This window comes from Neopsephotus bourkii, unplaced genomic scaffold (genome assembly GCF_033783945.1).
Source record: "Neopsephotus bourkii isolate Nb327-2 ecotype Australia unplaced genomic scaffold, CSIRO-AGI_Nbou_v1 NB_994, whole genome shotgun sequence".
Taxonomy (NCBI): Eukaryota; Metazoa; Chordata; class Aves; order Psittaciformes; family Psittacidae; genus Neopsephotus; species Neopsephotus bourkii.
The window spans coordinates 3,794,368-3,822,327 of NW_026901486.1; the positions used below are offsets into that span (position 1 = coordinate 3,794,368).

Here is a 27,960-nt window from a genome sequence, read left to right on the forward strand (position 1 = left end):
TCCCGCCCCCCCCAATCACATGTCGACCCCGGGCAGCCAATGCGGGGGGCGCTAGGACCCCGGGGACCCTCGGCCCCCCCCGCACTATAAATGTCTCTCCAAAATGCAGCGGAGTTCCTTTCTCCCGTCCCGCCCGGCCGCGTCGCTCCGCGCCCCGCGCAGCCGCTGCCCGGCGGGTCTCCGTCCTGCTCCGCGCCCGCTCCTTCCCCCTCCCCTTTTCCTTTGGTGATTTAATTGGTTTTAGTTAATTTTTTGCTATTCCCCCCCTTTCCCGTTTTTCTCCTCCGCCCCTTCCCCGCGGCCGGTTTGCATGCATTGTCTGTCTCCCAAGATGGTTTGTGAGACCAAGATTGTGGCGGAAGATCATGAATCAATCCCGGGATCTAAAAAAGACACGATCATTGTTTCTTCCTCCCAAATGTGGCCCTCTTTGGCGGGCTCCCCTTCCTCCCCTCCGCCAACCCTCAGCTCCCCAAAAGAGGATCCCAAGCGCGACAATGTCTATATCCGCGAATTCCATCCCTCCGAGCAGGAGGTGGTGCGCCGCATATTTTACGAGGGGATCATGGAGCGGATCCCCAACACGGCGTTCAGGGGGCTGAAGCAGCAGCCCCTCACCCAGCTGCTCTACGGACTGCTGGCCGGTGAGTACCTCATCCCTTTTGGGGGAGGGGGCCAAGGGGTTTTACCCCTCCGGGGTCTGCACAATGTGATCGCGGGGACGGGAGGAGCCGGGAGGGGGGGGTGGGACACGGACCCGCAGCCCTGGGCTCTGCGGCGGAGCGGCCTGGGGAGCGCCGCAGCATCGTGCGGGGCGGCCGCGGAACCGCAGCGCTGCGGCGGGGGGGGGGGTGCTGCGCCGCTGGGGATGCGCGACCCTGCTTGGGGCTTGGGGAGCGGGGGAGCCTCTGCGTAAGTTGCGCGGGGCCGAGGGTAGAGCCGTCCTCTCAGTCATTGTAGGCCTGGGGAACGGCGGGTGGGATGCGAGGAGGGGAGAGGAGGCGGAGGGGGGGCCGCCGCTTTCCGGCGTTGCCTGGAGACGGCGGTGCCCGCCGGCGGAGCCCCCCACAGTGTGATGAGGGGGTGACCCTTGCAGCGGGGCCGAGCCGGGGGGGGGGTCACCTCCCAGAGCTGCATCCTCAAAACAGCGCCTGCAAGGTGACCCCCACCCCGCAAATAACGGTGCTCCCCGTGCTAATAATTACCAATGATGTGTCCCCCCCACGCCGCCTCCCCGAGCAAGCTTTGGGCTGGTTTCTCCTGCCCTTGGTGGTTACAGGCAGGTTGCACTCTCATGCTTCAGCCTGGGGGGACGACAGGGCCCTGTGCTGCAGGGGGTCCCCCCGTCAGAGCAAGCAGTTGGGCTGCAGGGTGGCTCTGGGGGGTCGGGGCCGTGCCGGGGGGCGCTGCCATCTCGGGGGCATCCGGAGAAGCCCCCCGGGTCTCCGGCAGCACGCCGGCATTGAGGCGGTGCGATGGAAATAGTACTGCCGCAGTGACACACACATGGCTGCGGAGCGGCGTGCCCGCAGCGTGGCTTTTCCATCCCGGCCGGGGAGAGCAGAGCGGGGCGTGGGGGCTCCCTGGTGTCCCCACCGTTGTCTCACTGGGGAGGCTTGGTGGGATTTGCCGTGCTATGGCGGCATCCTCCCCACTGGCTCTCTCCAGACACCCCATAAACTTCTCCGGGGTTATCTTGGTGTGTCCCTTAACATGATAATCTCGAGAGCCTGAACTCTGTGTCTACTGCAAATGTATGTTTTGTCTGTGCTTGTTTTCTTTTTGGTTTTTAATTTATTTTGTGTAATGAGTTTGTATTCCGAAATCAACACTAAATTCTCTTTTCTGACAGGTATCGTTTATTTCTCTTCCTTATCTCCATAGTAATATGCTTTGTTGTGACCAAGTCCTTCCTGCTGACCTGCTGCTTGCCCATCTTTCTGATGGGCATGAGGTACTACTTCAGTAGAAAAGTTATCCTGCACTATCTCGATTGTGCGCTGCATACAGACATGTCCGATATTGAGCAATATTACATGAAACCGCCAGGTGAGTACGAATTCCCAGAGGGAGCCTGCTCCCAGCCCTGCTCCTCCGGGAACATGGCTGCTCCCTGCTGCTGGCGCCTTTTCCTCCTGTCAGCAGCACTGAGCAAGCTCAAAAGTCACCAGAATGCAGCTCTTTAGCCATATCAGGCACACAGATGCCTCTGCTTTTGGTTTGGGTTTTTTGGGTTGGTTTTTCCCCTTCTCCCTTCAAAGATGTCTAGTCATCCAAGGCAGCCTCCATCCATCCTGGAGCACAGCGCTCCAGGGTCTCACAGCCTGTCTGTGGGGACCAGGATGTAGGTGCTGGGGGATGCTGGGGCCGGGTGATGTGGTTTATTTACTGCAGCCCAGGTCCAACCCAGCCTTTACTTCTTGTGCTTGGTATTTCTTTGCTTCTTGCACTTGGTATTAGCTCTGAGAGTGGGAGGAGGGGATGATGAAAGGCCTTTTAGCCCAAGCACATAGAGGAACCTGTTTTAGTTATTGTGCCCATTTCCGTGTGTTATGCAAGAAGAGCATGTGTTAATGCAAGTGTTCTGGAAGAGGCACAGATCAGGTATGTAAAGGGATGCTGCCTGGGTTTGATGTAATACACGTTCACCTGTTTATTAGATTTATGCATGTAATTAAAAATATAGTATCCACTGATAATATTTGGCTGTTCAGCTGTGAAAGACCTCTTACATGATGATTTGAAAAAGAAAAAGGCCCTTTAGAATTTGTCAGGTGCTGTTTCCCTTCTTGTAGGCACACATCCATGTTGAGGACAAGAGCAAGGGGATGACTGGGCAGTCGCTTTGGGTTTGAGGTTTGGTGGTCACGTAGCACAGGCAGTGAGCTAGGAGAGCAAGGCAGTGCCAGTATCCTGGTTAATTCCATCTTCTCGGGGTACCTACTCTGTCATTTTTCCATGTAACCATGTTTTCACTGTGTCATTGCTGTTCCCTGTGTGCGACTGACCTCATCCTGAGCACTTCTAGAGGATTCTTGGGAAGCAATACCATAGCCACAAACTTCCCTTCACTTCTACAGCGCTCCTCCTGTAGTGAAAATCCCTGAAGACTAGATGTGCTTGCTTTACATTTCATTTCCCATCATAGTGCATATCTTGTACAGGTCTCGTCCCATCTTATACATGGGTTGTGTTTCATTTGCAGCGCTTGTTCTTGGACAAATTGATGCGTGACTTGTATTTAAAAACCTCCATTGAAGGTGGTGTTGCAAAACGAAAGGTCTCCTAAGCAAAACATTTCCAAACCTCTGAGGTTCAACAACGTATTATGCTGGATAATGTAGCAGGGGACGGCAGTGGCACAAGAACGTGTACTGTGGAGTCACTAGGTGTTTGAGCTGCATCGCTGATTAGTGCTTGGGACTTGTGTGGTCACGATTCAGGGCATGGATCAAAGTGCTTCTATTCAAAACACTATATATATGTGTATATATATATATAAAATAAAGGATCTCAGAGGAAGAGCAATGCCCTCTATTTGTTTAGGGTCAGTAATGTAATCTGGTTCAGCGGTGTTGCCAATATGTCTTTGAAATGTTAGCATTGCTTTTATTTGGTACCTAAAAGTGCTGATTTCAATTTTAGAGCAAATGTGTGGGCTTTAATTTTTGACAGAATTTAACTGTGTGTAATTAGGCTTCTGCCATGCCATAAAACACAGATTTATGGGGTGGGTGGCGCTTGCTTAAGGTTCTTGGTGTTAAGCAGGTTGGCTGGAGTCATAATTGGATAAAGACCAAAGAGGCTTTGGGGAAGAGAAGGGTGTCTGTGGGTCGGAACTTGCACTGCCAGTGATATCTGTCCATGTGCTGTAAAGCTGTGTGATGCTATTTGGTGTAGCTGTGCACAAGGCATGAAGCCAGTGTTTTGCTCCTGCTTCCTCCAAAAATACAGTTGCTGGTTTCTTCCCTGTAAGACAGTGGTATAAATGCAGTTATCTTGGAACAGCCTGGAGTTGTGTGTGCTTCAGAGGCTGTCTGACTTGCATTGTGTGCCGGAGTGTATGGAGACAGGCAGTGATGTGCCATAGCGGCACTGCCCATCCTGCCCAAAGGACAGAAAAACCACAATAAAACAACTTCCAGCCCCAAGTTTGTCTTTATTTGTCTAGTTTACAAATTAGCACACAGGCAGAAACGCGTGCAGTGGGAATGAGAAGGGCTCCTTGTCCTGTGTAATGCTCCAGCTCAGATATTAGTGAGAGCTTTCTCAATGAGGTGTTAGAGAAGAAATGGCCACAGTGAGGGTAATTTGGTGTGGGAACAGGGGCCCAGAGGCTAGAGGTGGTCAGAGCTTGACTAGATGAGTTAAAATTCAACCTGATGTAACTGCATCCCAGCCTGGCTTTGGCTGGGAGCACAACAGGCAACTTTTTGCTCCTTCTGGAGAATCCTTGTTTACCTGCTTGAATGTTGTTTTTCCAACATGGAAAATAGAAAAAGGGAGCATTTTTGGGGGTGGTTTATGAATTCTTGTTTCTTTGGGTGATGAACACAGAGCTAAAACTGGGATGAGGTTTTAAGGTCTCAGATGTTGATGTTGGTTGTGGCTTTGCTGTGGTTTTGCTCTTAGCATCTGTGGTACCTGGGTATGAAAACCTGTTTGCAGTGGGCTCCCTGTGGTACCCCAGGCTGGGTACCATTGTACAGAGCATCTCTAACAAATAGCCCCTTTCAAGGCAGGCATCTACAGTGAGGGAACACTTTAAGTATTAGAAAGGATCATTCTTGGTGGTTTTGCTAAAGCACCTGCTGAAACTGTGGCTCGGCTTCAAAACCAAACCAAAAAGACCTGATTTGCAATGGGATACTGCAAGCACCCAGCTTAATGACGAGTGCTGAGCAGTCCCATGGGTTACATCATATTACAGTGTTCCTGCAGTTTTCTGCTCCTCTGGCCTCCAAGTTATTGTTTTGGATTTCCTCCACTGGGTTTTGTATGAGCTGAGAACTATGTGCTGACAGTGGTTCTGCACAAGTACACCAGCCAAAATCTGTGTCTTTGTTTTCTCTTGCCCTCCTACACCTAAGCCAAGTTTCTGGCAGAACATTTAGGCCAGCGCTTGATTCTGAGCTTGTATGCAGCGGGGGTGACTTGAAATTGCTGTTGATTTGAAAGGTATTGCTTGTGTTGAGTCCTGTGCTGGCATCTTAAACCCGGAGGTTGAATGGTTCAAACACCTTCCTGAGCTCTTTGTAAACCTGCGTTTTTCCATTTCAAATAGCATTTATAGGAATTTTCCTTTTTAGGCACGGGGGTGGTGGAAAAGAAAGGAGCTGGATAATGGGCTTAATTGTCAACCAGAATAACTTGGGCTCTAGTAAACAGAGAAAAAAAAGAAGGAATTAATTTTAAATAGAGCACTGCCTCTTGCATTTCTCTACGCAAATAAGAGGAGCACAGCTGGAGCTTCTTTTATGGTCTGATGAATTTGACGACTAATCAATTCCACAGTGTCTCTTCAAGCTTCTGTCCCTGTTAGTTGTGTTGTGTATATATATATATATGCTGCAGTGGCTGGTGGTGTGTTGGAGAGATTCTTGTGAGGCTGAGGTCTCTGCTGGAAGGTGATGGAAACCAGGACTCCTTCCCTCCGATGCAAACCTGCTGCTCTCTGCAACGAGCAGAGACGGGGCTTTTAGCTGATGAGCCAGCAGCAGGTCTTTCTTTGTGGTTTACAGTGTTATCTCTGCTGCCAGCTGTCCCAGCAGGGTCTGCTGAGGGGTGTGCATATGTGTTGTGTTGGTGGTGGTGGGAGCTGGCCTTTCCCCGTGGTTTTGGGCACTGGAGATGAGCTGGGTGATTGCATTGCGATGCTGAGTGCCGCAGGGCAGGAGGGAGAGGCAGCGCAACCTGGAGCACTGTGGCTGCAGGACCTGGTGGAGTCTTGAGGGCATCTGCCTTGGGTAATGCAGCAGATGAAGCCCAAGTGTCTGCTGCAGGAGGTGTCAGGTCACTTTAACCACAGCACGCTGAGAGCTGTGGTTTTCAGCAGTGCCTGCACATCAGCTCTTGCTCTTGGAGAGACAGGATGCCTCTGGTTGCCCTGTGCTGCGATTGGGCATGTACCTCTGCTCTCCTGCCTCCATCCAGGGCTGAGCAGAGCCTCCCCGTCCTGCTACCTTTCGTTCCCTGGTACTTAAGGGTGCGAATGAAGAGCCTGGGCTGAGATCCCAACCTCCCTGGGTGATGGGGCCCTAAGGAATCATAGCAGCTATGAATGGAAAAGACCTTTAAGCTCATCGAGTCCAACTGTTACCCCAGCGCTGCCAACTGTACCACTAACCCATGTCACTGGGAGGTGGCTATGGGGGGATGGCTCATGAGGGTTCAATTCCTGCTGCTCCTGGATGGCACATTCCTCAGCTGAGCCCGAAGGAGGGATGTCCTGCCCTTCTTGCAGAGGTTTTGGGATCACATCTTTCTGCCAGAAGGATACCAGTTGAGGTGGGGCCAGAGCTGGGTTGTGAGGAGGTGATACCCTGTTTGCCGCTTGTTCTTTTTGAGGTGTTCCTCGCCTTCAGTGAGACCTTTATCTGGTTATAATTGTGCTTTTGGATCAGGCCATTTACAGCAGGTTTGACACCAGAGGAGCTGAACTTAGTTTCCTGCTAACCCTGCTCACTGAGTGCCGAGCACTGGGGGCTATGGGATGCACAGCAGTGAGATTTGGGGTGCAGAGAAAATACAGAGGCCACCATGGGAGGAGATCCTCAGCATGGGAGCTGTGGTTCCTCTGCCATGCCCAGACCGTTTGCAAGCCTGGGGGGGGTTTCACCCCACCACGGAGCCCAGTTTCTCCACATTCTGGGTAATGCTCAAGCTGCCAGATAAGCAGGAGCACCGCTGCCGAGCGATAACATTGTTTGGAAAGAACAGAGCAGCAAAGAAAGGGTTTGGTTACCTGAGGCCGGGAGAGGGCTCAGGGCTGCTGCTTCCCAGTGCAGGAATGTGTTTTTGGAGAGCCCAGCCGTGCTCGCGGTGCCCAGAGGCAGCTGGAATCTGAAGCATCCCTATCTTCAGCATTTCTTGCTGGCTTATGCAGTGCCCTGACCTCACGTATCTGCCAAACCCCTGCGCTCACCCTCGTGTGTCGGGGCTTTAGTGCGTGCCTCTCCTCATGCACAGTGTAGGGTGGTGAGAAGTTGGAGCCAGAAAACCCAGGGGAGGGGCTGTGTCCTTATCTCCACCTCGGTGTCTCCCAGCTCTGCTCCACACCCCTGAGAACCGAGGTCAGGTCTCGTCCTCAGCCAGTGCAGGGTCTGTCCCTTGAGCAGTTCAGGTGCCGGCGTCTCTCTGCAATTCAATGAAGGTGCTTCAAGGGATGAGACCTTCATACCGGAGAGATCCTGCAGGGTTAGGATTAGAGACCGTTGGTATATTTACAGTGGGAGGTATTATGTCTGAAAGTATTTGAGGGGAACAGTCAGGGGTACTGCGCTTACCAGTGTTGCTTTTGAGTTTTGACTACTTAGCACTGGAGCTGCTGCCTGGTTTGGCATTTCTCATCTCCAGTGTTGGGAAGCAATAGAAAAAACAGCTCATGTTTCTAAATGTTAGGGATATGCTTTGTCCAGCATTAGTTTTATTTTGGTTTTATTTGATTCATGTAAAATGTCTTTAAAGTTAGGTTGCCTCTCCCAAAACCCACCTCTTCTGATACAGCATGCACTCCATCACTTCTGGCTGCCTTGGTTTGCTGCAGCCCCATCCTGCAAGTGCTTAGCAAGGGCACAGTGAGCACGGCACAGCCCTGCCAGGGCCAGCACCAGAACACACCATTGCTCCTACCCTCCACCCCGTGTCCCCAGAGCTGAGCGAGGGCTCTCCCTAGGGCCTGCAGCATGGGTGAGCCAGAGGCCACCCAACACTGTACCTGTGCGAGTAAGCTCTGGGTGGATCTGGAGGGGGTACAGCTGAGGTCCCCCATAGAATCACACAATAGTTAGGGTTGGAAAGGACCTTAAGATCATCAAGTTCCAACTGCCCCTGCCATGGGCAGGGACAATTTGCACTAAACCATCTCACCCAAGGCTCTGCCCAGCCTGGCCTTGAACACCACCAGGGATGGAGCATTTGCCACTTCCTTGGCTAAGAAGTGCTGAGCCATGTAGGTCGGCTCTGCTCAACCTCACTGAGTGCCTGCAGGGTCCTTCTGCCCCACAGACTCTTTATTATTCAGTGTTCTTTCCACTTCTGGGGGCTCAGGCAGTGCAGGGTAGAGCAGTGGTGCTGTCAGCCAAGGGTTGCCATGTGGGAAAGCTGCAGTCATCTGATGAGTGGAGCAGCCTGTGGATTCAGGGCTGTGTCATCCATGCACCTGGTATGAGTGTGTTCATGGGTAAGCCATTGCAGCCTTCCCCCCTCCTATGTATTTATCACTGGAGTAGGAACATATGCACAAACCCATTCCTCAACGTGCACAAGACAAAAACAGCTCTCCCACGAGTGCTGGCTCGGTCCCATGTCAAAATCAGATGAAAATAGATTTTATAGTAAATTTTGCAGAGCAATACTTATTTTTTCTCCACCCATTGAAAAATCCTCTCCCAAGGTAGTCCCTAATTGACATGACTGTCAGTTAAAGCAGCAGCATTTGAGTTGTATCCATTTGGGTGGGTTTGATGCTTCTGAACATAAGCTCTATCTGCAGGTGTTTAAAAACCCCAGTACATGCAAGTGCTGTTCATTAATCTTCAATACAAGAAGCAATAAGTTGTGTAAATTGAACATCAGGAGTGTTACAGGCGCAGTTAACTTCTCCAGACAAGCAAACACAAGCCATAGGAACATGAAGGGGGCTGGAACATCAGATGCTCTGGGGTTTTTTCTGGGTTTGAGTACCCTTTTGAATGTTTTCTCTTTGTTGGGTGTTTCCTGGCGTGGTTGTGTGCAATCGCTTGCGACTAAAAAGGACTACATTCTCCACAAGTTTAAGTGCAAATTGATTACTCTTCTGAAGGGTTTTCAGTGGCTCCTCTTCTTTATTTCTCTTTCTTGGGAATGGCCAAGATGAGAAGCCTGCTTAAGGTTTTCATAATTGCCTAAATGTAGGCTCCATGTCAGGTATGTGGCTTGTAGTAGGGGTTTTAAAAGTTCCAGGCTTTGAGCCGCTCTTGACACTTGAGTTTTGGATGTGGGAACATGAACTGAAAAATCTTACTTCCAAGCACATTATTATGTTTAGTATTACATTTAGCCTCTTAGGATCATCCTAGAGTGTCTGTGGTGAGGTTGGTTCCTCCCGGTGTGCACAACCAGGGGTCTTAATACTTTACAGATCATCATTAGTCATTGCTCTCTACCTCAAGACCTCTGAATATATTGCAAAAGCAGCTTTAAGGTAAAACCCTGAATGCAGAGCCTGATTTTCAGGACCAGCCGTTCCAAATCTGTCCAAATTTCAGGGTGGGTTTCTGAAATGCCTTTTGTAGGCTTAAATCCTTATCCAGGCAGGTTATATTTGATTACCTGGGGTGGGAATGGCTGGTGGGGCTTGAGGTGACTGCAAGCCCTGTGTGGGCTGTGGAGGCTCTCAGTGTCGTTTACTGGTGTATTGCAGAGCACATGCTTTTATTCTGGTCATGCAGTGCTGGGGATCTGTTATAAATCATCACAAGCTTGGTGCTGCTCCTTCCAGCCTAAAGCAAAAAGAGACTTAGTGTGTGTTGCTGGTATCTGGTTCTGTGAGGAGCTAAGGGATGCACAGGTCTTTGTAGCTTTCTGCAAGCTTTCTTTCTTAGAAAAACAGGAAGTCCAAAGTGTATTTTTAGGGTTTTTCTTTTCCTTTCACATTTTCCCCCTTGTAGGAAGCTGAGGAATGGTTTCTTTTTCCTGTAAGGTGGCTAATAAAAGCGGTCTTTAAGGGAGCCCAAAGAGAGCAGTGTGCCGTACCTGGTTTACATGTACGAATCTACTATTCTAACCCAAATAATAAGGTTGGTTGGTTGGCTTTTTAGCTTTTGGGTTTTTAGAATCACCAAGAAGCCTCATGCTTTTTACTAAGGGTGCATCAACAGTTAGTTCATAGTAGCCTGGTTGGAGCCAGGTACAAGCTGAGGTATCTGTTACAGATGGCTTTGAGCCATTCATTCAAGTAATCTATTGACCTGTTGGACCCCAGCAATCAATTAACTTTTTATGCAAGCACCTAGGGTATCAACTGTTGTCTTCTGTAACTGTTTGACAAGTGCTGCTTTCAAGAAGTGAAAACTGTTTCTTACAGTATAACTCTAAAATGTAGACCCAGGACTCCCATGGTTTTAGTGCCAAGCCGTGATTCTGCGTTAAAGTGGGATTCCTGCGAGTGAAAGGAGGCTTTTCAACATAGGTACCTGGAAATATATATAACAGGAATATTTTTAAGTGCCTACATGAAATATTACTATTTAAAATTGGATTTGCAACAGTGTAAATGCTGATAGAAGAATGCAAGGCATTAGTGGCACATTAACACGTGCTGCTTGAAATGATAACTTGCAGCAAATATTGGTCCCTGAAAATTCATGTGCTGCGTCTAGGATTTATCCAAGTGGCAAAACTGAAAAATGCAGGGGTTTATGAGGAAAGGATTTTTCAGTTCAGGAACTGGAAAATGAAAGGCAGGATGGTTTTAATCCAAATTAAGTTGATTTACTGCTTGTTCTATGTGTTTTCACCATCAAGAAGCAAAAACCTGTGTGTAGTGGTGAATGTAATACTTTTTTCAGCCTGAAACAAAGCTGTTGGTTCTGTTACAGGCTTCCTCAAGAAGCAAAGCTCAGACCCAAGTATTTCTTTACAATAACTGATTATGTTAGAGCCTTGATAGGATGTCCCCTGCCATCTGGGCAGGGCCAAGCTGTGTGCTGGCAGAAAATCATAGAATGATTTGGGTTGGAAAGGACCTTAAGATCATCCAGTTCCAACCCCTTGGATGGAACAACATCCTTGGGGGGATGCTGTGCTGTGTGCAGGATTAGTGCCAGCCTGGCTTCCCTCTCCATCATCTTTCCCAGCAGAAGATATTGGTGAATTCAGGACTAATGTGTAAATTGTTTTGAACTGACAAAACCTGCATTTTTAAGCTATTTGCCCAGATTTATCCTCGATCACTAGTAATTGCTATACAAGCTGCTCCCACTGTCTCTTGCCAATGTGCTTGAATCCTGACTTGGAAACCGAGGTGCAAGTTTGTTTGCTTTGTACGGTTGCAGCTCTTGGTCTCTGTGCTAAGGCTGCTAATTGAAATGGGGGTTGATGGACCAGCTGTCTGGCTGTGAATGGCTCCTCAGTGCACCTCCCAGACAACACTCATTTAAACAGCTATCAGATAATAACATCTATTGGGGGTCAATAGTAGTTCCTTGGGTTATTTCTTTCCCATTTTATCCCCCTCTTTCTTCCCCTGCTACTTGTCCAGTTTTGTGTCAAACAGCAATATATGTTGTTTTTTATCCTCTGAATTCTGCTCGGCTCTCTTGTCCATCCCTGTGTTGAATTCTCTGGTGGGTTCAGTCTGGTTCTTGCTCCATTCATCACTTCTGGCATTCCCCAGCAGTGATGGTCCCACACCTAGCATCCCTCTTTGTGTCTCTCTGATCTTCCCCTTCCTCCTGTTACGCTTTAAGTGTCTGTTGCTTTGCTTAATCTCATTGTGTAAATACTTTCATCTTCTTGGTTTGCCATTCAGATGTTGTGCATGGGGAGCACAGTGGAATAGAGCACAGTATTTTCTTTTTGGTAGAGTACTCGGAATAACAAAGATGAGAAAATAAATAGAAGGCAGCAGCACGAGGATATTGTGTCTGCTGAGCTGAAGAGAGTGCGTCAGTGCAGTGCACAAACCCACGTGTCGGTGGTGGTGGGGAGAGAACATTCTGCCTAAAGGCAAATGAGCTGCAACAACTGCATTTCTTACACCTTCCTTAGAGCATCTGACCCACGTTGCTCCTACATGTACCCGGACACAGCTATTTGATCTTTTCAGCTATGATTTTTTATTACAAACCCCATTCTTCCCATTTTAATAGGATACATAAAATCATTGCTGCAGTCAGTACAGCAAAAACCCCCACATTTCATTTGCTGAGATCAGGGCTTTTTGTTCTTTTTTTGGAGGTGCCAAATCTGTTCATCCTCCCTGGAACTAGATAACAGCATCAGAAGCACTGTGTAACACTTCTCGTGGGAATCCAGGGAAGACCTAAATCTGTAGTTCTTTCAATTTAAAATAATGTTAAATAGTGGAACTGCAAAGAGAAGCTTTTGCAAATACACCTGCCATTTGTAAGCGATTTTGGATGCTGGTTGGCTAGAGACAGAGCAAGGGAAGCGTGGCAGATACATGGCTGCTGTCTGCTCAACAGCAGTGAGCATCTCGGTGAAGTCCTCATTACTGGAAGTACATCGCTGGTGGTGGGATTTGTTCAAGAGGGGAAGCGAGGAGGGGAGTTACTGGATGAAACTGATGCTGATGAGAGATGCTTTAAAACTCCAAACTGTGTAAAGGGGGTATTTGTAAAACACCTTTTCAGTCTTTTGCTGCCTGTGAAGGCAATTAGATTCACTTAATGGCTGTGAAAATACACGTCTGGTGTGATTTCAGAGCCTGCAGATGTTTAGGGGATAGCAACAAGATGTGCCTCTTGGGCAGGTTTTCATTTGGAAATAAGCCATGGTCAGGTTTTACAGGGTTTTTTTTTGTGGAGCCATCAGCAGTCTGAAAAGCATCAAAGTGTCTGCAGGGATTCTTGGAGTGGGAATGTTTTTCATGGATAACTCAAGCAGCTAAAGGGGATTTAAGTTAAATTAAAAAATAACCAAAGAATCCCCCCAAAAACCCAAACAGCGCCCACACACTCACACAGTGCATTGACACACACTGAACTCTGGGACAGTTTGGCTTAAAGATTCACTGGAGCATTTGCTTTAACTTAATCATAGGCTTAAATCCCTTGTCTTTTGTTGAGAGTTCAGCAGAGGGGCGTCCTTCAGTTACGGGTGCAAGTGCTCTTTTGGCATTTACAGGAGACCTGTGACATAGATAGATAGGACATGCAGTGATGGAGTAAACCTTGTGTTTGCTATGTGTGCTACCAGCTTCCTGCAAGGGGAATTTGGGATGTTTTCGGGAAAACTGGTGCATCAGAAGGAGTTGCAGCTGTGAACCTGCTTTTAGTTTACTTATTCTGCCCTGTTTTAGCATCGGTTATGGGGGTTTAGTGTTGTTTAGTGTTGTCTTTGTAGTGAGGATCCTGAAAATACTGCACTTCTACCCAGGTTTGCATCTCTCCTCGCTCTGGTTGCTGTAGGTGCTGTTCATGTTTGTAAGTTGATCCCCTTTGCACAGATGTCTGGTGAATAAGCATGGAAGTATCTGCTTTCACTGGCTCTGAGCAAGCCTCATTCATTTCCCACATGTCTTCCAATGGAATGAGACATAGCCCTTTACCTACTCACTCTGATTTATTTTGCAGACCTCTTCTAAATCCGTGGCTCTTGTGACTGGTTTTGGGGCTGGGGCTCAAAGGAACCCCACTCATGTGGATGTGGAATCTTAAGGTGGTGATAGATGGTCATCAAAGGAGATGTGGGAATAAACAAATCAGGCTTTTGCAGGGACTTCGGGGCCATGGTAGTCTGGACACAGGGCAAAGGGTTATCTTTTCTTCTTCTTTAATTGTTAATTTAATGTAGAGATTTATATAGATGTTATTCTCATCTTCTGTTAATGCATCATCTACACCAGGTTCATTGTCTGTGCCCAGCCTGCCAGATACATTTATGTGTCTAGGATTTTCTTACACTGCCACATTAAAGTCCTAGTTTCAGTCTGGAGCTGTGGAGTTCAGTAGAATCACACCCAAGGCACATTGGCCTTCACGTACTAGAGGAGGGATGAAGAAACACGTTGGCTTTAACAGCAGTGAGCATCCAGGTGTGTGTTTTTCTGTACCATGGCAGTGCTCTGGCTTTACATGAGGCATTACCATGGCTTTGCTGAGAGTTAAAGGTTGATGTGTGGTGATGGAGGCTCACACTGCTTAGGGCATCGTGCTGGGACTTCACCGTGCTGGGTGTAAGGAGACAATACTGGGGCTTTGTAGAGGAAAGGTGTTAGTTTACAGTGTGAGCCTGTGGTGGGATGGCCATGGGGAGCTGGGCAGCACTGTGGGATGGGAACACAGCCGTACCCCCTGATTCTACTGGACCATTGGAGTCACCACCCACAGTATCGGTTGAGGGTTGGGTTGGATTCGTGATGTGGGAAGGTGCCTGCAGCTGCCAGTGGGTCTGGTTCAGCCCCACAGCAGTGCAATGAAGCTCTTCAGGGTCTGGTCCTATGTGATCAAATGAGTGCCTCCTTCCTTGCTCTTCTAGAAGAGAATGGGCTGGTTGGTGTTGTGTAGGGTTAAAGTTACTGATGGAGGCAGACCTCTGGTGTTTGAAGCAGTGTTTGAGGTGTTAAAAGCACTAAGGGAATACCTGGAAGGTTTGCTTCCAGAGATATTTACTAGTTATTTATTCACTTATTTATATGGGTTTGGAGTTTCATTTGCTATAAAACGAAGCCTTAGTCCTGTCACTACCTCTAGCCATGGACGTCAGAACTGCATGGCAAACCCCCTTTCCAAGGAAAAGGCTTTGTTTCTTGGCATGCTGCAGGTGGAAATTGCTTTCATTTTTCCCATCACCTTCCATGCCAGGATGTGTCTGCAGGAATGCTGTGCTGCCTCGATGGCAGCAGGGCAAGGAGGCTGTGAGTTTGGCTGCTTGACCCAACCCTGATCCTCCTTACCGGCTTTATTACCATTTCAGATCCCCTGTTTAGTCATCTACTCCTCACCCAGAGGTTAGGGGAATGGGTTTGGCCCATTGCTTGGATGGCTCATACTAACAGGTCAGACAGGATTGGTCCCAGTGAGAAGTGTGATTGAGCTGTGCTTCAGTGCTACCCTCACTCTTACAATGGATTTTGGGGGCTTATCTTGGTGTGGCAGATGGTGACTATTCACATGCTGTGATATGATGGGGTGGGTTGGTCGCAGCTCATCACAACTGGCATCCTTGTTGGGTGCCTGAGCTCTGGGAAGGGTATGTGTGCAGCACAATTTCAAGTTGCTGAATGTGCTAGAAATAGGAATTTTTATGGCTTGCAATAGGTTTGAGGTGATCAAGCCATGTACATCTGACTTCAGCCTGTAATTTGTACCAAATACATGCCTGAACCTTTTCTTTTCTGATATCTTCCTTCCATATTAAATAGTGAATTCTTCACTGTGATTTCAGGGAAAATGTAACTCCTTGTGACTGCTGTTTCTCTGCTGTCGATTATTCACACAATGGAAAGTTAGGGGTTGGGGAGGTTTAATTCACTGTGTTAGCAACAAGGTAGGATTCTTGTGAAACCCAAGTCAGAAAGCAAGGCTTTGAGCACAGCAGAGTTGTATTTATTGGCATTAGGAGACAACCATGGTGGCTTCTCTTTGCCCTGCAGTGTTAGGTGAAATACAGTCCCTGTCTCTCAGTTCCTGGTGTGCCCCAGTGAGGAACACAGAGGAGCTGCCCTGGGGTCTGAGACTCTCCTGGTCAGTGTTTCTGCACCATAAATACTGCTCATTGCTGCTCATCATTGTTGCTCATTGACTGCTGTAGTATCAGTCCTCATTCAGAGGCTTCTGAGGGCAGAGAGAATGTGCTAACAGTGGAAAGCCCCCATGTTTAGAAGCACTGAAGCATGCTGTTACAGCATGTTTGAGCTGAATACATGCATCCTCTACATGACCTACAATTGTATGTTGTGCCTTGCCCTTTTCACTCACTTCTCTACTTTACAGACATAGATTTGGGTGGTTTTGCAGAAGCAGTCAGCATCTGCACCAGCACCTGGGGAGCACCATCCCATGAGTTGGGGTTGTATGCTGGTTACCTGACAGGCATTCCTATTCCCAGCTCTGCTGTTCTTGATGCCCTAAAAGTAATGTAAGCAATGTAGTCCTGTTTTGGAGTGTGCTTTGTTGTGGGGTTTTCTTTTCTTGTTGTTTGTCAGGGTTTATTTGTCTGTCATGTTTAAATAGACAAATGTTTCTAGTCTCTCCCTTTTCAGTATAGGTAGGATGCCCTGGCTGTAACGTAGGGGAAAGCACCTCTCAGCCTTTTTTATGGCTCTGATTTAAAGAGATTGCACAAATAAATGAGTTACTCTGTCCTAATGCATCGTTATGCCATATGTTAAGTTTGAACCTACATCTTGGCTGTGATTCATCTTTCCTACCTTATTCCTGGCTAAAAGCAGTTGTTTGCAGTGAGCTGTGTAGGCTTTTGCTGTGGTCATTTACAGAAGAGGGGCTTTCCGAAAGGGTGACTCACCTAAAGGTTGTTGACCTCATTTAGAGCAGCATAAATCTCCTTGGAAGGCCTTGTAAAGCTCGGAATTGCATTTATTATTTAACCTTAAGTAAATGTAAAGTTAGTTTCTCTCTTTGTTGTGAAGCATTTGGGGCAGTACCTGTGTAGATACAGGCATTTCTCTTGAACTAAAGGGAGCCTTGGCTAAATTTAGACCAGAGAAGTAGTGATTGATGGTGAAAACGAGATTGATTCTATCTGGTTTCCCTGTATGATTTATGGCTAGGCCAACTGCTAAGCTAAAAGGGAGTCATTTGATGATTATTGCTCAGTGCCTGCTTACACTAATGAGTATGAAGTAGAAGTCAGCCAGCAAATAATGAACTCTAAAACATCCAATGATGGTAGGTTTTCCAGGTTTTTTTCAGCGTTTGGAAGTGGAAGGTGCTGTGATGCAAATTCAGTACCTTTCTGAAATCACTAAAGCCATATAGTGAAAGATTGACCTAGATGATGGAGACCGAGCCTTAACAATGTCCTTGGAAGGAGCTGGCTTAAATACAACCAGCAGCACAATTAATCTTGTACACTGATGTAACTAGCGAGCAGTCACACCAGTCTTTTGGAGCAGTTGCTGGGAGCACAGAGGCTAGCAAAGCTGGGAGGAGGGCTTTGTTTCTTTTTTCCTTAACTCCCATCTAAACATCAGTCTAAACTCTAAAGCGTTGGTTTGCTTAAGGCCTGACTCTGCACTTGTGGGCTTAGTGCGGATTCTGGATGCAAAGGGAACATCTGCTCTGAAAGTACTTATAATGCTCTTTTTTTCCCTGGTTTTGTCCATTTGTGCACACCAGCCCATTCTGCTGAGCCAGCTCCGCTGTGCTGCACTTATCACCCAGTTAGCCCTGAGGACAATGCCAGGCCAAAGTCACATATTCTAGTCTTTATCCACTCCTTTAAGCTGTTTAATTCTTTGCTTATCGATAACAATGGCTCACGTGCCAAAACCACAGACAGTGCCTGGTTCCTCAAACTGTGCTTCCTCTTGATGACCCAGCAGGTAGACTCCAATCGCTACATCAGTGGTTTTGTCTCTCCTGTCTTTGTTGTGTGTCCTTCTTTTCAACAGTGGAGAGCAGAGCGATGGACTGGGCTAAATACGCCCTGATAAGCAGGGTACTTCTAATCCCCGCTAACTGCTTCTGCAGCTTCTTCTTGATCAGTTATTATACATTGGCTTTATCGCAGTCTTTCCTTTTCAAGGTGCACCACGGCCAGCAGAAAGAGCCGGATGCAAGTCCTGCTGTTGCACTTCTTAATATAGCACCCTCTGCAATGTGCTGGAAGGGCTGTCTTTCCCCATCTGCGGCATCGCCTGATTTTTAGCTGTCTCATCAAAAGCCTGTTCCTGAGATGTGCTGGGCGCTTCCCAGGGCTTTGCGGAGCTCCCCTGGTGCTGTCACACGTGGTGACATTGTGGGCCCCAAAGGGCTAAAGCCTGTTTGAAAAACCAACCTGTGAAGTGCTGACGTGGGGTATTGCCACTAACAGCTTGTGCTGATCCAGACATCCAGGCTGGGTGCTCCTGAAGTGTTAGAGGAGTAAGGAGCTGTCATATAGGTGTTTCAGAGGAACAGGGTGAGGTTTAAAGCAGAGGCTTTAAGAAGATGAGGAATGGCACATTGGAAATGTTACATCCCCAGCAGTGACAGCAGGAGATGTTGTTTAGGACCAAACCTGGCTGCTTCCTGAAGTTCGTTTACTGCAGAATGTGTTGGTTTTCTGCAGGCAAAATATTAAAGTGAAAGGATGCTATAGCTAGCTGTCCTCATCCTAGGGGTTTTCCAGGGGCCTTGGCACCCCAAAATGCAATGATGAAGTAGCTGAGTGCTTTTGAGGATGGACCAGCTCCATCAGGAAGCATGGAGCAGGCACTGGTCAGAGTCAGTTCTCATACTGTTACTATAAACTGCAGCCCCACCACCCTTTCCATCCCCAGGTGAAGGTAAAGCTGGGCTGCAGTGAAACCTCCTGGTGGGGCCATCACCTCTGCAGTTGTGCTGCTGCTCCAGGTTTATCAATGGTGGCACATTAGGCACAGACCAGTCTGAACCCAAATGTCCTTTTGGGTTTGCACAGATGTTTAGGCCAGCTATTACCTACCCCCATGTCTCATTTTATGCTCAGGTTTATCAGCTGCAGAGGTCACTTCTGAATTCCTGTCTGTTGGGGTGGCTTCAGGCCCGTTGCTGTTGTGGGTCATGGTCATGGTGTTTCTGGTAGTGAATGTGCATGGAACTGTGCTGTGGCCCTGTTGCAGGTCAAATGCTGGATGTCACTGTCATCCCACTGATACCCTCACTGCAGCTCTGGAGGCTTTGCCTGAGCTTAAGAGGTGGTTGTGAGCAGCTTCAGCCCTCAGTGACAACAAAACTAAGGTGAAAGGTACCAAAGATGGAAAATAAGGTAGATGAGGAGTAGCTGAGCTGGTTGCTCAGGACCAAATCACTGATCTCTTCATGCTGTGTAGGTAATCTCATTGCCAGATGCCCCATGAATCAAGGGTTGCCACGCATCTTCGGCACATAGATGTGCTGCCCTGTGTTCTTCCAGCAGGGAATTGTTTATAACGGGGCAATGAATCGTGTGGTGGTAGGCTGTGTGGAGTTATTTATGGGGAGGAAGGGGTCCCACAGCACTTCTAATTTCATGCATGAGTAACTCTTGTGTGTTCCTGACATCTTTTACGCCTGGGCCTTGCCTGATGTAAAGGGATGCTCAGGGGTGTCAGCAGTGTTGGAGTCAGAGCCTCTCACATCTCACCTGGTTTCCCTGGCCATAAACTACACTGAAATGCAATTATTATCCAGGAGCCCTCCAGGAGTGCCTTTTAACTGAAGTCAAGTGTAGAGTTATTAGCAGAAGTTGTGGGAGCTCTTATGCAGCCCTGCTTGAAGCCATGGGGAAACTAGAAATGTGGAAGGGAGAGAAACTCAAGACATGGGAAAGATGGAGGTAGGGCGAGATAATAGGGTAATAATGTGCCTGATAAGCACATAAATAAACCCCTCCCCGTCCTGGCTGGCTGTGCAGCTGCAGTCAATCGCTGTTGCCTGACCTTGGTTGGTCCCTGTGCCCAAGCTGTGTCTGTGGCCAGTTGGCAGCCAGAGTGTCACATCTATGCCCCAGACTCTTCCCACTGGCAGCACTCACATCACTGCTGCCCTGCTCTCCCAGGCAAGCTTCCCTTCTGCCTTGATGTGGATGTAACTTGGCTGAGCTGCCCTGGATTTCACTGAGGATGGAGGGGAAGGAGGAGGGAGACTTGCCTCAAGTGCCGAGTTCTTCTCCCCAAACCCCACATGGCATAAAAGGGTAGGGATTTAAATGGCATCAGCAGTACACAGCTGTGGCACAGCCACCTTTAGGCTGGGGACTGTGCCCGCTTGCTGCTGCACATGGCTTGTCTTGGTGCTGGAACCATGGCGGACGGAGCCAAACGTGAGTTCAGGATGTTTTGGGGCGGCAGAGCTTTGCTCGCTGCTGTGGAAATAACAGAATTTACCAGAAAACAGTGGGTTTTAAAAGCTCCTGTCAGATGGAGCTTTGCTTTATCAGAGCAGCACACAGCTGTTAAATGCTGGTTTGTCGGGGTAGTGCTCCTTGGATGCCAAGGGTCTTAAGGAAGCTGTGGGAACCTGCTGTAGTCAATCACGTAGGACTCATGCTGCCGAGGAAGGTGGATGTCTCATTTACCCCCCTCTCTCCTAGCAGTACTCTCTGCCATTGCTTTTGGCTCCAATCTTTCCACCCATCCACCCACCGGCCTTTTATTCACCAAAGGGTGTAGAAGAACTTGCAGCAAAAATAAATGGATTTGGTCTCACCCACCATCGCCGCCGGGAGCGTGGGGGGAGCTGTTCAGCTCATGACAGAGGAGGAGAGCAGGAGAGGAGGACTGCAGGCACACAGGGAACTGCATGGCCTTGGGCAGGAGCCGTGGGTGCTTTGGGTGCAGGATGAGCAGCCAGCGTGGTACCAGTGCTCTGGGGAAGACATCGGGGTGTATGGAGCCTGAGGGCAGCCTGTGCCGTAGGAGAGGGGTGGGTGGATTAGAAAGATGCTCTCTTTTGGTCCTCAAAAGCTGGGAATCAGCCTTAAATTTAGAGCAGAAAGACACTGCCATCATGTGTGCTTTCAGGCCCTGGGTGCCATCAGCTGAGAAAGCTGCGACTTGCTGTGAAGCGTGAACAGCCCCAAATCATCATCTTGCTACGCACATCACAGCCATCTTGTGCCTTGTCCATAGATGTGTGCATTCCAGTTACTTTTCCCATAGAATGTTTTGGGTTGGAAGAGACCCTTTAAAGCTCATCCAGTTCCAACCACCCTGCCGTGAACAGAGACATCTTTTGATAGACCAGATTGCTCAAAACCCCATCCAACCTGATCTTGAACACTGACAGAGATGGGGCACCCACAGCCTCTTTGGGAAACCTGTGCCAGTCTCTCACCCCCTCCTTGCAGAGTATTTCTTCCTTTATTACGTCTTTCAGCTCTTGAGTTCCTGCAGTTGAGGCTCTGCATGGTGAGGCAGTAGGCTGGGGGAGTGGAGATGGCTCAGCAAGGCAGCAGTGGGCTTCCCGTGGCTGCTTCTCCTCTGCCTTTGGCTTTGGCAGCCTGGAGGGTTAGATCAAGAGGCAAGGGACAGTGCTGCAGAGAGGCTTGGTGTTCGGCTGGAAACAGCTAATGCCTCCAGTGGGTACCACTGAGGGGGCAGCTGTAGTTAAATGCAAGATGTCCATGAAGAACAGACCTTGGGGTGAGCTGGAAGGGCTTTGGATGGCCATAGTGATGAGTTCACAGGGGACTCCAGGAGATGGAGGTGGACGGAAGTGAAGGCAGAGATGCTGCCACGAGATGAGCATGTGAAGGGCAGGGAGAGTTGTAGCCGCCGGGGTTTGTGTTTATCTTTGCTGCAGTGATTATTTTCAGATAGTGGTGTGAGAGAGTAAAACGTCAGCCCCTGCTATTAATAACACTGCAAACAAGGCTCCTGCTGCTGCTGACAGGTGAGATGGAGTTAATTTGGTATGAGAGTGCACAAACAAGACAGGCCCTGAGTCAGTCCACTCGGTCAAGAAAAGATGGGGAAGAGACCCCCTCCAGCCCTGAGGAGGGGCAGTGTGGGGTAGTTTTCCCGGGATGCTTCCACCCCTCTCCATAGTAAGCAGTGCTGGGTATGGTGGGGAGCTGCTGGGACTGCTGAAACAAGTTGGTTAAAAGCAAGCTGAAGACCTTCAGGGTTCCTGCTCTGAAATGGGAAGGTTTTCGCAGAGGAAGGAGGGTCTTAGCCCAGAGCAGCACATGATAGGAGCCCAAAACAGTTTTCGATAGCAAATCCCCATCTGAATGGGATGCAGCTCCCCACAGGAGGGAAGTGACAATTCCATGGGTGAAAGCTCCTCCTGGGCTTATTTGTCACCTTGTGAAATTTGAGGTGTCTTTATTAGGCTGAAGGATGTGGCTGTTGGTGATGCTCAGATCACACACGAGGTGGGCAGCAGGGTGAAAGTCTTGGGGATTGATGGTGCTGGTGTAAACAAGAGCCAAGCACAGCTCACATTGTTTGAGCAGATGTGTCCTGTCTGCCGCTAATTATAAGCATTTGCGTGCACAACACACTGGGAGAAGTGCCAGATACAGTTTCTTTTCACATTGAACTCAAAATCATTATAATTAAGCCTTAAAGTTGTAAGTAAAAGCTAACAAGGAGTGTGGGTTTACTGTCATGCTGCTTGCAACCAGGCTGGTACCCACTGGGATGGATGGGTGTGAGGGCACAGGCTCTGTCCTGGAGGGTGGTTGGAGGGGTGAGAAGGACCTCGTGTGCTCTGCCGTGGTGGGTTTGGGTTCTACATAGGCAGAAGGCCCAAAAATACTAGAAACGTGCCATTTTGCAACTGTGGGAAGCGTTGCTGAGTGAGCGTTAGCGGCCTCTTGGGCTTGGTAGGCATAGAGGAGAGGTGCTTGCTAAGGAATAATCAGGAATAGAAACAGGAAGCATTCAGAGAAGCACTTCCATAACCTCAGGCTGAGAGGAGCCTGGGTTGGCATCTCTGGTTTGGGGAACACAAGACAGGCTTGCTGAGAAGCAGCTCCAGGAGTCACTGCCATGCACAGGGCTGGGTGACAGGGATGTGGTGGCAGTGACACCGGTTGATGGCTGTGTTGTGGCACTTCTGGGAGCTGCCTCTTGACTGACTGGGTGATGGACACAGCATTCTGTGTCCCAGGGGAGCATCCCACCTCTGATCCTCAAACATGGGGGTACATGTGAACCCCCTTTTGGACTACCCCACAGAAACTGAAATGGGTGGCCGTGCATGTAGGGGGGGGTGAGGATCATTGTGGCCCTTATTTTGTGGTGTGTTTGCCGTGCAGCCAGGTGGATGGGCTGGGGTTGTGTTGGGCAGATCCACCACATAGAATCATAGCATGGGTTGGGTTAGAAAGGGCCTTAAGATCATCCAGTTCCAACCCCTTGCCATGGGTGGGGATGCCTCGCACTAGGTAATATTGTCCAAGGCTCTGTCCAGCCTGGCCTTGAACACTGTCAGGGATGGAGCATTTAACACTTCTTTGGGCAGCCCATTCCAGTGCCTCACCACCCTCACAGTAAAGAACTTCTTCCTTATATCCTATCTAAACTTCCCCTGTTTAAGTTTTATCCCATCACCCCTTGTCCTATCCCTACAGTCCCTGATGCAGAGTCCCTCTCCAGCATCCTTGTAGCCCCCTTCAGACCCTGCCGTGCTGCTCTGAGGTCACCACACATTGAGCAGTTTAAAGCAGCTCTGGAGCAGCAAGAGGCGAGCTCTCAGCCCTGGGATTTGTATTCGCAGGGAAGGCGACTGCTGGGTTTCAGCTCTTTGAGGTCTTCGTCTGGGGCTGTGTGTGAATAAATGACGTCTTGAGATGCAGGTGACTGCAGGGAACAAGCTGCACTGTCACTGTGGCAGTGGAGGAGACAACTGCTCCTCATAAATGGGTCAAGATGGGTCCCGGGGTTTCAAAAATTAGCTGTTGACCTAGATAGCGCCAGCGGGATCACTTGCAGTGGGAACAGAAGCGAGCATCGCTGAAGCCGCGCATCGCTCTGAAGGTGGGGACGAGCCTGGTGTGCTGAGTTGAACCTGGGCTGGTTCCCTGCGCTTCCTTTGTGCCAGGCTTCTCCTTGGCAGCTGGGCTGGGCCATGGGGAAGGGTGGGAGACCTCGGCCATCTCTTTCTGATGGCTTCACTGAGCTGCAAGGGGTGTTTGTCCTGCAGGCAGCAGCCGGGGAGGCACCTGCTGCCACCCTGTGCTTTGCACTCCTCCAGTAACAAAGGACTCTGAGTTGCCTTATGCATGTCCCTGCCCCTCATTTTGCAGGGGGAGCGTGCTGTGCACCCCTTAGCACCCACATGGGCTGTTCAGTGCCAGTCCTTATGGACATGTACCATGCCATGCATGGGGAGGTTGGTAGGGTTGATGCTAAAGATAGAGCCCAAGTCAGGTTTTCTTCTCCTTAGCACTGGAAAGAAGTCCAATGCCTGTGGAAGGTGGTGATGTGCCAGGGTTTTCCCTGTGATGGGGTCCTCTTCCTCTGGATGAAGCCACGTTTCTTCTGAGCACTGAAAGTCAGCACTTTCCTTCCCAGTGACAGACCTGTCCATGCCCCTTGTTAGCTGCAGTAATTGAATAGTGGCTTTCTTGGGTGTTAATTAAGCAATATCCAGGCTAAGGTTGCAGTAGCCCTGTGCTGACGTTGGTCTTTTCAGTTCAATTGAAGACACTTTTCCTTCACCAGGACTTCCTGTAAAGATCTTTAGTTAAGACCTGAGTAATTCACTACTTGAATTTCATTTAAGTCCCGTTGCTGGTGGGGCCAAGTGCTACAGCAGTACTCCACAGTTACAGCAGTTTCCAGTGGCATTGGCTTTAACATTTGCCTAAAACGAGCAGTGGGATGGAATGGCATCAGTGCTTCTCTCCAACGAGGTCCAGTTTTATTTGAGCTTCATAACTGGGGCTGTGGTTGGAGCGCTTGGCACCCTGGGGTACTTGCCTTGACCCCAGCTGGATGCCCTTCAGGTTCCTGGGCTTTGATTAGGTTGGGTTTTGCCTTGGCTGCTTGAATGCATCATTTTCTCTACCAAGACTTCAGCCCCATGGCAGAGAGCCAGTGCTGACCACCCTGTACACAGAAAGTGCAGCCTCTTGGTTAAGCCACATTGTGTCTGCTGACCAGTGCTGGGGCACAGTTAAGGGCAGGCTGGTTTTGCTCGCTGGTTAAACCCTACATGGTTTTGGTCTGAGCTGCTTGAACACCATGTTTCCAACTCTTGAGATGCTCTTGCCTGGCGCTCTCCAGCAGAAGCGTAGCAGCTGCAAAGCAAGGGTGACCTGGCCATGAGCATCCCAATCTGTGGGGTGAAGAAGGGGTGGGTGAGCCTGATCTCGCACAGGAGATGCTCTTTCTGGATGTATATGTGGTGTTTTCCCTTGTTAGTGCTCTGCCCTTTCATCATCAGTTACCCATTATGTGCCACTGTAAGCTGAGGATCACTGCCCATCTGTACTTCATAAAGCTTGGTCCCTAGGAACCTTGTTTTGGTTTGTAGTGACTTTCCTGTGCATTTTCTTTGGGAAAACAGCATTCCCTTCACAGCATCAAGGGAAAAGAAAGTTGGGTTCTTTTACAGAGAGGTCATTAGTCCCCACATGTGGCAGAGGGGTGATTTCTGACCCCAAGCCCACCTCCCATCACTGTGATTGTCAATGGGTGCTTTACTTGCCTTCCCCATCCAGGGTAGCCAGTGGCTACATGTTCTGCTTTATCTTCCTTAGGCTCCTGCTTCTGGGTCGCCGTCCTGGACGGCAACGTGGTGGGGATCGTGGCAGCACGGGGCAACGAGGAGGACAACACAGTGGAGCTGCGCCGCATGTCCGTCGACTCCAACTACCGCGGCAAGGGGATCGCCAAGGCCCTGGGCCGCAAAGTGCTGGAGTTCGCCATGCTCAACAACTACTCCTCTGTCGTGCTGGGAACCACGGCTGTGAAGATGGCAGCCCACAGGCTCTACGAGTCCTTGGGGTTCAAGCACGTGGGTGTTGTTGAACATTACGCCCTGCCAGGGATGACGCGCTCCTTACTGGAGAGAATGTTCTTCCAGCTCCGCTACCACCGCTACCGCCTGCAGCTGCGGGAAGAATAGAAACCCACCCAACCAAACGAAACCAACAAAATACGCGTTTTCTTTTTCCTTCCTTCTCCCCCTTCAACAATAATAAACCACCTTCCTCCTCCTCCTCCTCCTCCTCGCCACCCGATTCTGCCGGTTGTTGGGTTGAGTCTTTGTTTTCCCTCATGTCATCTCTTGGTTTGCTCCGTGCAGCTCGATGGCCCGGCCGAGCAGCGCTCCTTCCTCGCATGCTGCAGGTGGTGGTGCTGGGAGTCCTGCGACGCGGCGGAGCGGAGCGGCGGCCTCTCCTCCCCAGGTACCTCCGGAAAGCACAGAAACTCAACTGCGAACCAGTTACCACTGCTCTGGTGTACATAGTCTCCTCCTCCCAATGTAAGATAACATAGCCACGCGTTCATGGTAGTGCAGAAAATATTACTTGAATGCAGTTTTCAGTATTTCGGGCACCAGTCGGTAGAATATGCATTTGTCTTACCATTAGTTACTGGTCAATAGATTTCAGAGACGAGGTTGGGGGGGGACAGACTTCCCCCCTCTACCCTAACCCGCTTGCTCCAATGCATGAAGAGGAAAGCGCGTGCACGCACTCACACATCGCACTGCCACCACGGCACTGGTGTTGCACTTTTATTGGGATGTGCCTCATTCTGCCAAATTCCCGAGAGACCCTGGGTGCATCCGGTAACCACGACTCCGCTCCATTCCCCCGCTCCCCTCCTCCTTCCTAAGCCAGCACGGACTGGGACCGGCTGAACTCTGAGCCCCATTGTACCATAGCGTGAAGTTAAGATCAAACCTAAGTATCTCCCGCGCTGTTCCGTAGCCACGCGTAACCTGCAGTCCTGGGCCAGGCTCCGCATGTGCGTTGGACTTTGCTGCCTTTTGGGGTTGTTTTTTGTTTGTTTCTGTTTCATTTTTAAAGGTTGTTGGGGTCTTTTTTCCCTTGTTTTCTTTTTTTTTAGTTGTTGTTATTATTTTTAGTTTTGGCTTTTGCTGAATGGTGTCATTGAGGTGTAATGGAGGCTGCAGTTCCTATGGCAACACATTTGCACATTAATGTGCGCACCAAATCTAACCACTTCAGAGAAGCAACGTGTGACAGATAATAGCATTTTGGGGGATGCTAGGGGGTTGGGGGGGAGCATACTTACTATCTTAACCAGCTGCTTGTTTGATAAATGTAGATGGCCTCACTGCAGCCTTCCATCAGAGGTAATTAACTGCTTTAATGATGTCAGATTTGTGAATTGTACAATGCAAAAAGCAATGCAAAGCAGATTCGGCATGTGTCTGTACCCGGTATGTATGTACAGTGCCTGCCAACTAAAGAATAACCAAGACTACAGCTTCTTCTAGCCTGAGATATCAACTTTTATAACTTATTTAAACAAATAGCAACTTTGCATGAATTACATCTTGGGGAAAAAGAAGGTCGGTAGGTTTTAACTTTTAAAGCGTGGTATCAGAAGTATGCAGAAAACCATTTCTGGCTGCACTTAATTTGGGGTGGGTGGAGGGGTTCAGCTCTGTTAATACATTTAAAGGGAAAATCCCTTTAATTTAATTCCTGGGGGAGAAGAAAGTTACTATTTTATGAAGTATTATGGGGGGGGGAGCTCCACCACCTCTCATGATAAACTTGACAAAAGGGTAGAGCATGTGTTAACCACGCTTGCACTTGCAAACACGATGGAAGCATCAGTGGGAGAGCGCCAGAGAAGGGAGGCGGTGTGGGGTGAGAGGAGAGGGGCTGTGGGGTGAATGGGGGGCAGACAGCATGGACCCACGTGTGGGATGCTGCCTGTGTCCCACTCCCAAGAGCCGTCCTTTCCTCTCCAACCAAAAGCTCTCCCAGCACTGAGATGTGGCCGGTGATGCTGAATGGGAGCAGCAGGGATGGGGTGAGCCCCATCCCTGCTGGGGCCATGGACCAGGCACTGATGCAGGGGCACAACCCCGGTAGCGCGCTCAGTGCTGGGTTCCAGCTGGGTCCAGCCTGTAGGGAGCCAGGGGGGCAGAGTCCCAGTGTGTGTCCCAGCAATAAAGGGGGAAATGAGGATGGTGAAGGGCACTGTAGCAAGAGACCATGAGTTTAATTAACAAAATTTCTGTATGGGGCACTATATTTTTAAGAGTCTTTCTATGCTGTACATTTCTCCTGAAGCTGAAATAATGTACTGTTGGTAGGGATTTTGTATAGTGTACAGAAATGGGCAGACTATTTTCTTGCTGCGTTCAGTGATTTATTACCCGAGGTTCAAATAGACAAATATAAAGTGTTAAAGTTGAAAGAAAAAAAAAAAAAGACAAAAAAAAAAACAAA

The 27,960-nt window shown here is 49.2% G+C and overlaps 1 protein-coding gene across 1 annotated transcript; it reads left to right on the forward strand.

The window, feature by feature from the left end:
* The first annotated feature begins 22 nt into the window (after nt 1-22).
* NAT8L (N-acetyltransferase 8 like) lies at nt 23-27,960 on the forward strand. Its single transcript, XM_061359813.1, has 3 exons — nt 23-644; nt 1,885-2,049; nt 25,282-27,960. The coding sequence occupies exons 1-3, from the start codon at nt 311-313 to the stop codon at nt 25,647-25,649; spliced, it is 867 nt and encodes a 288-aa protein (XP_061215797.1). The 5' UTR covers nt 23-310; the 3' UTR covers nt 25,650-27,960.

What these genes read in the sequence shown, in the direction of transcription:
- NAT8L (XM_061359813.1), top strand. Translation starts at nt 311, where the DNA reads ATGCATTGTCTGTCTCCCAAGATGGTTTGTGAGACCAAGATTGTGGCG. An exon ending in GCTCTACGGACTGCTGGCCG is followed by an intron (nt 645 to 1,884) that starts GTGAGTACCTCA and finishes TTATCTCCATAG; the next exon opens with TAATATGCTTTGTTGTGACC. An exon ending in ATATTACATGAAACCGCCAG is followed by an intron (nt 2,050 to 25,281) that starts GTGAGTACGAAT and finishes TATCTTCCTTAG; the next exon opens with GCTCCTGCTTCTGGGTCGCC.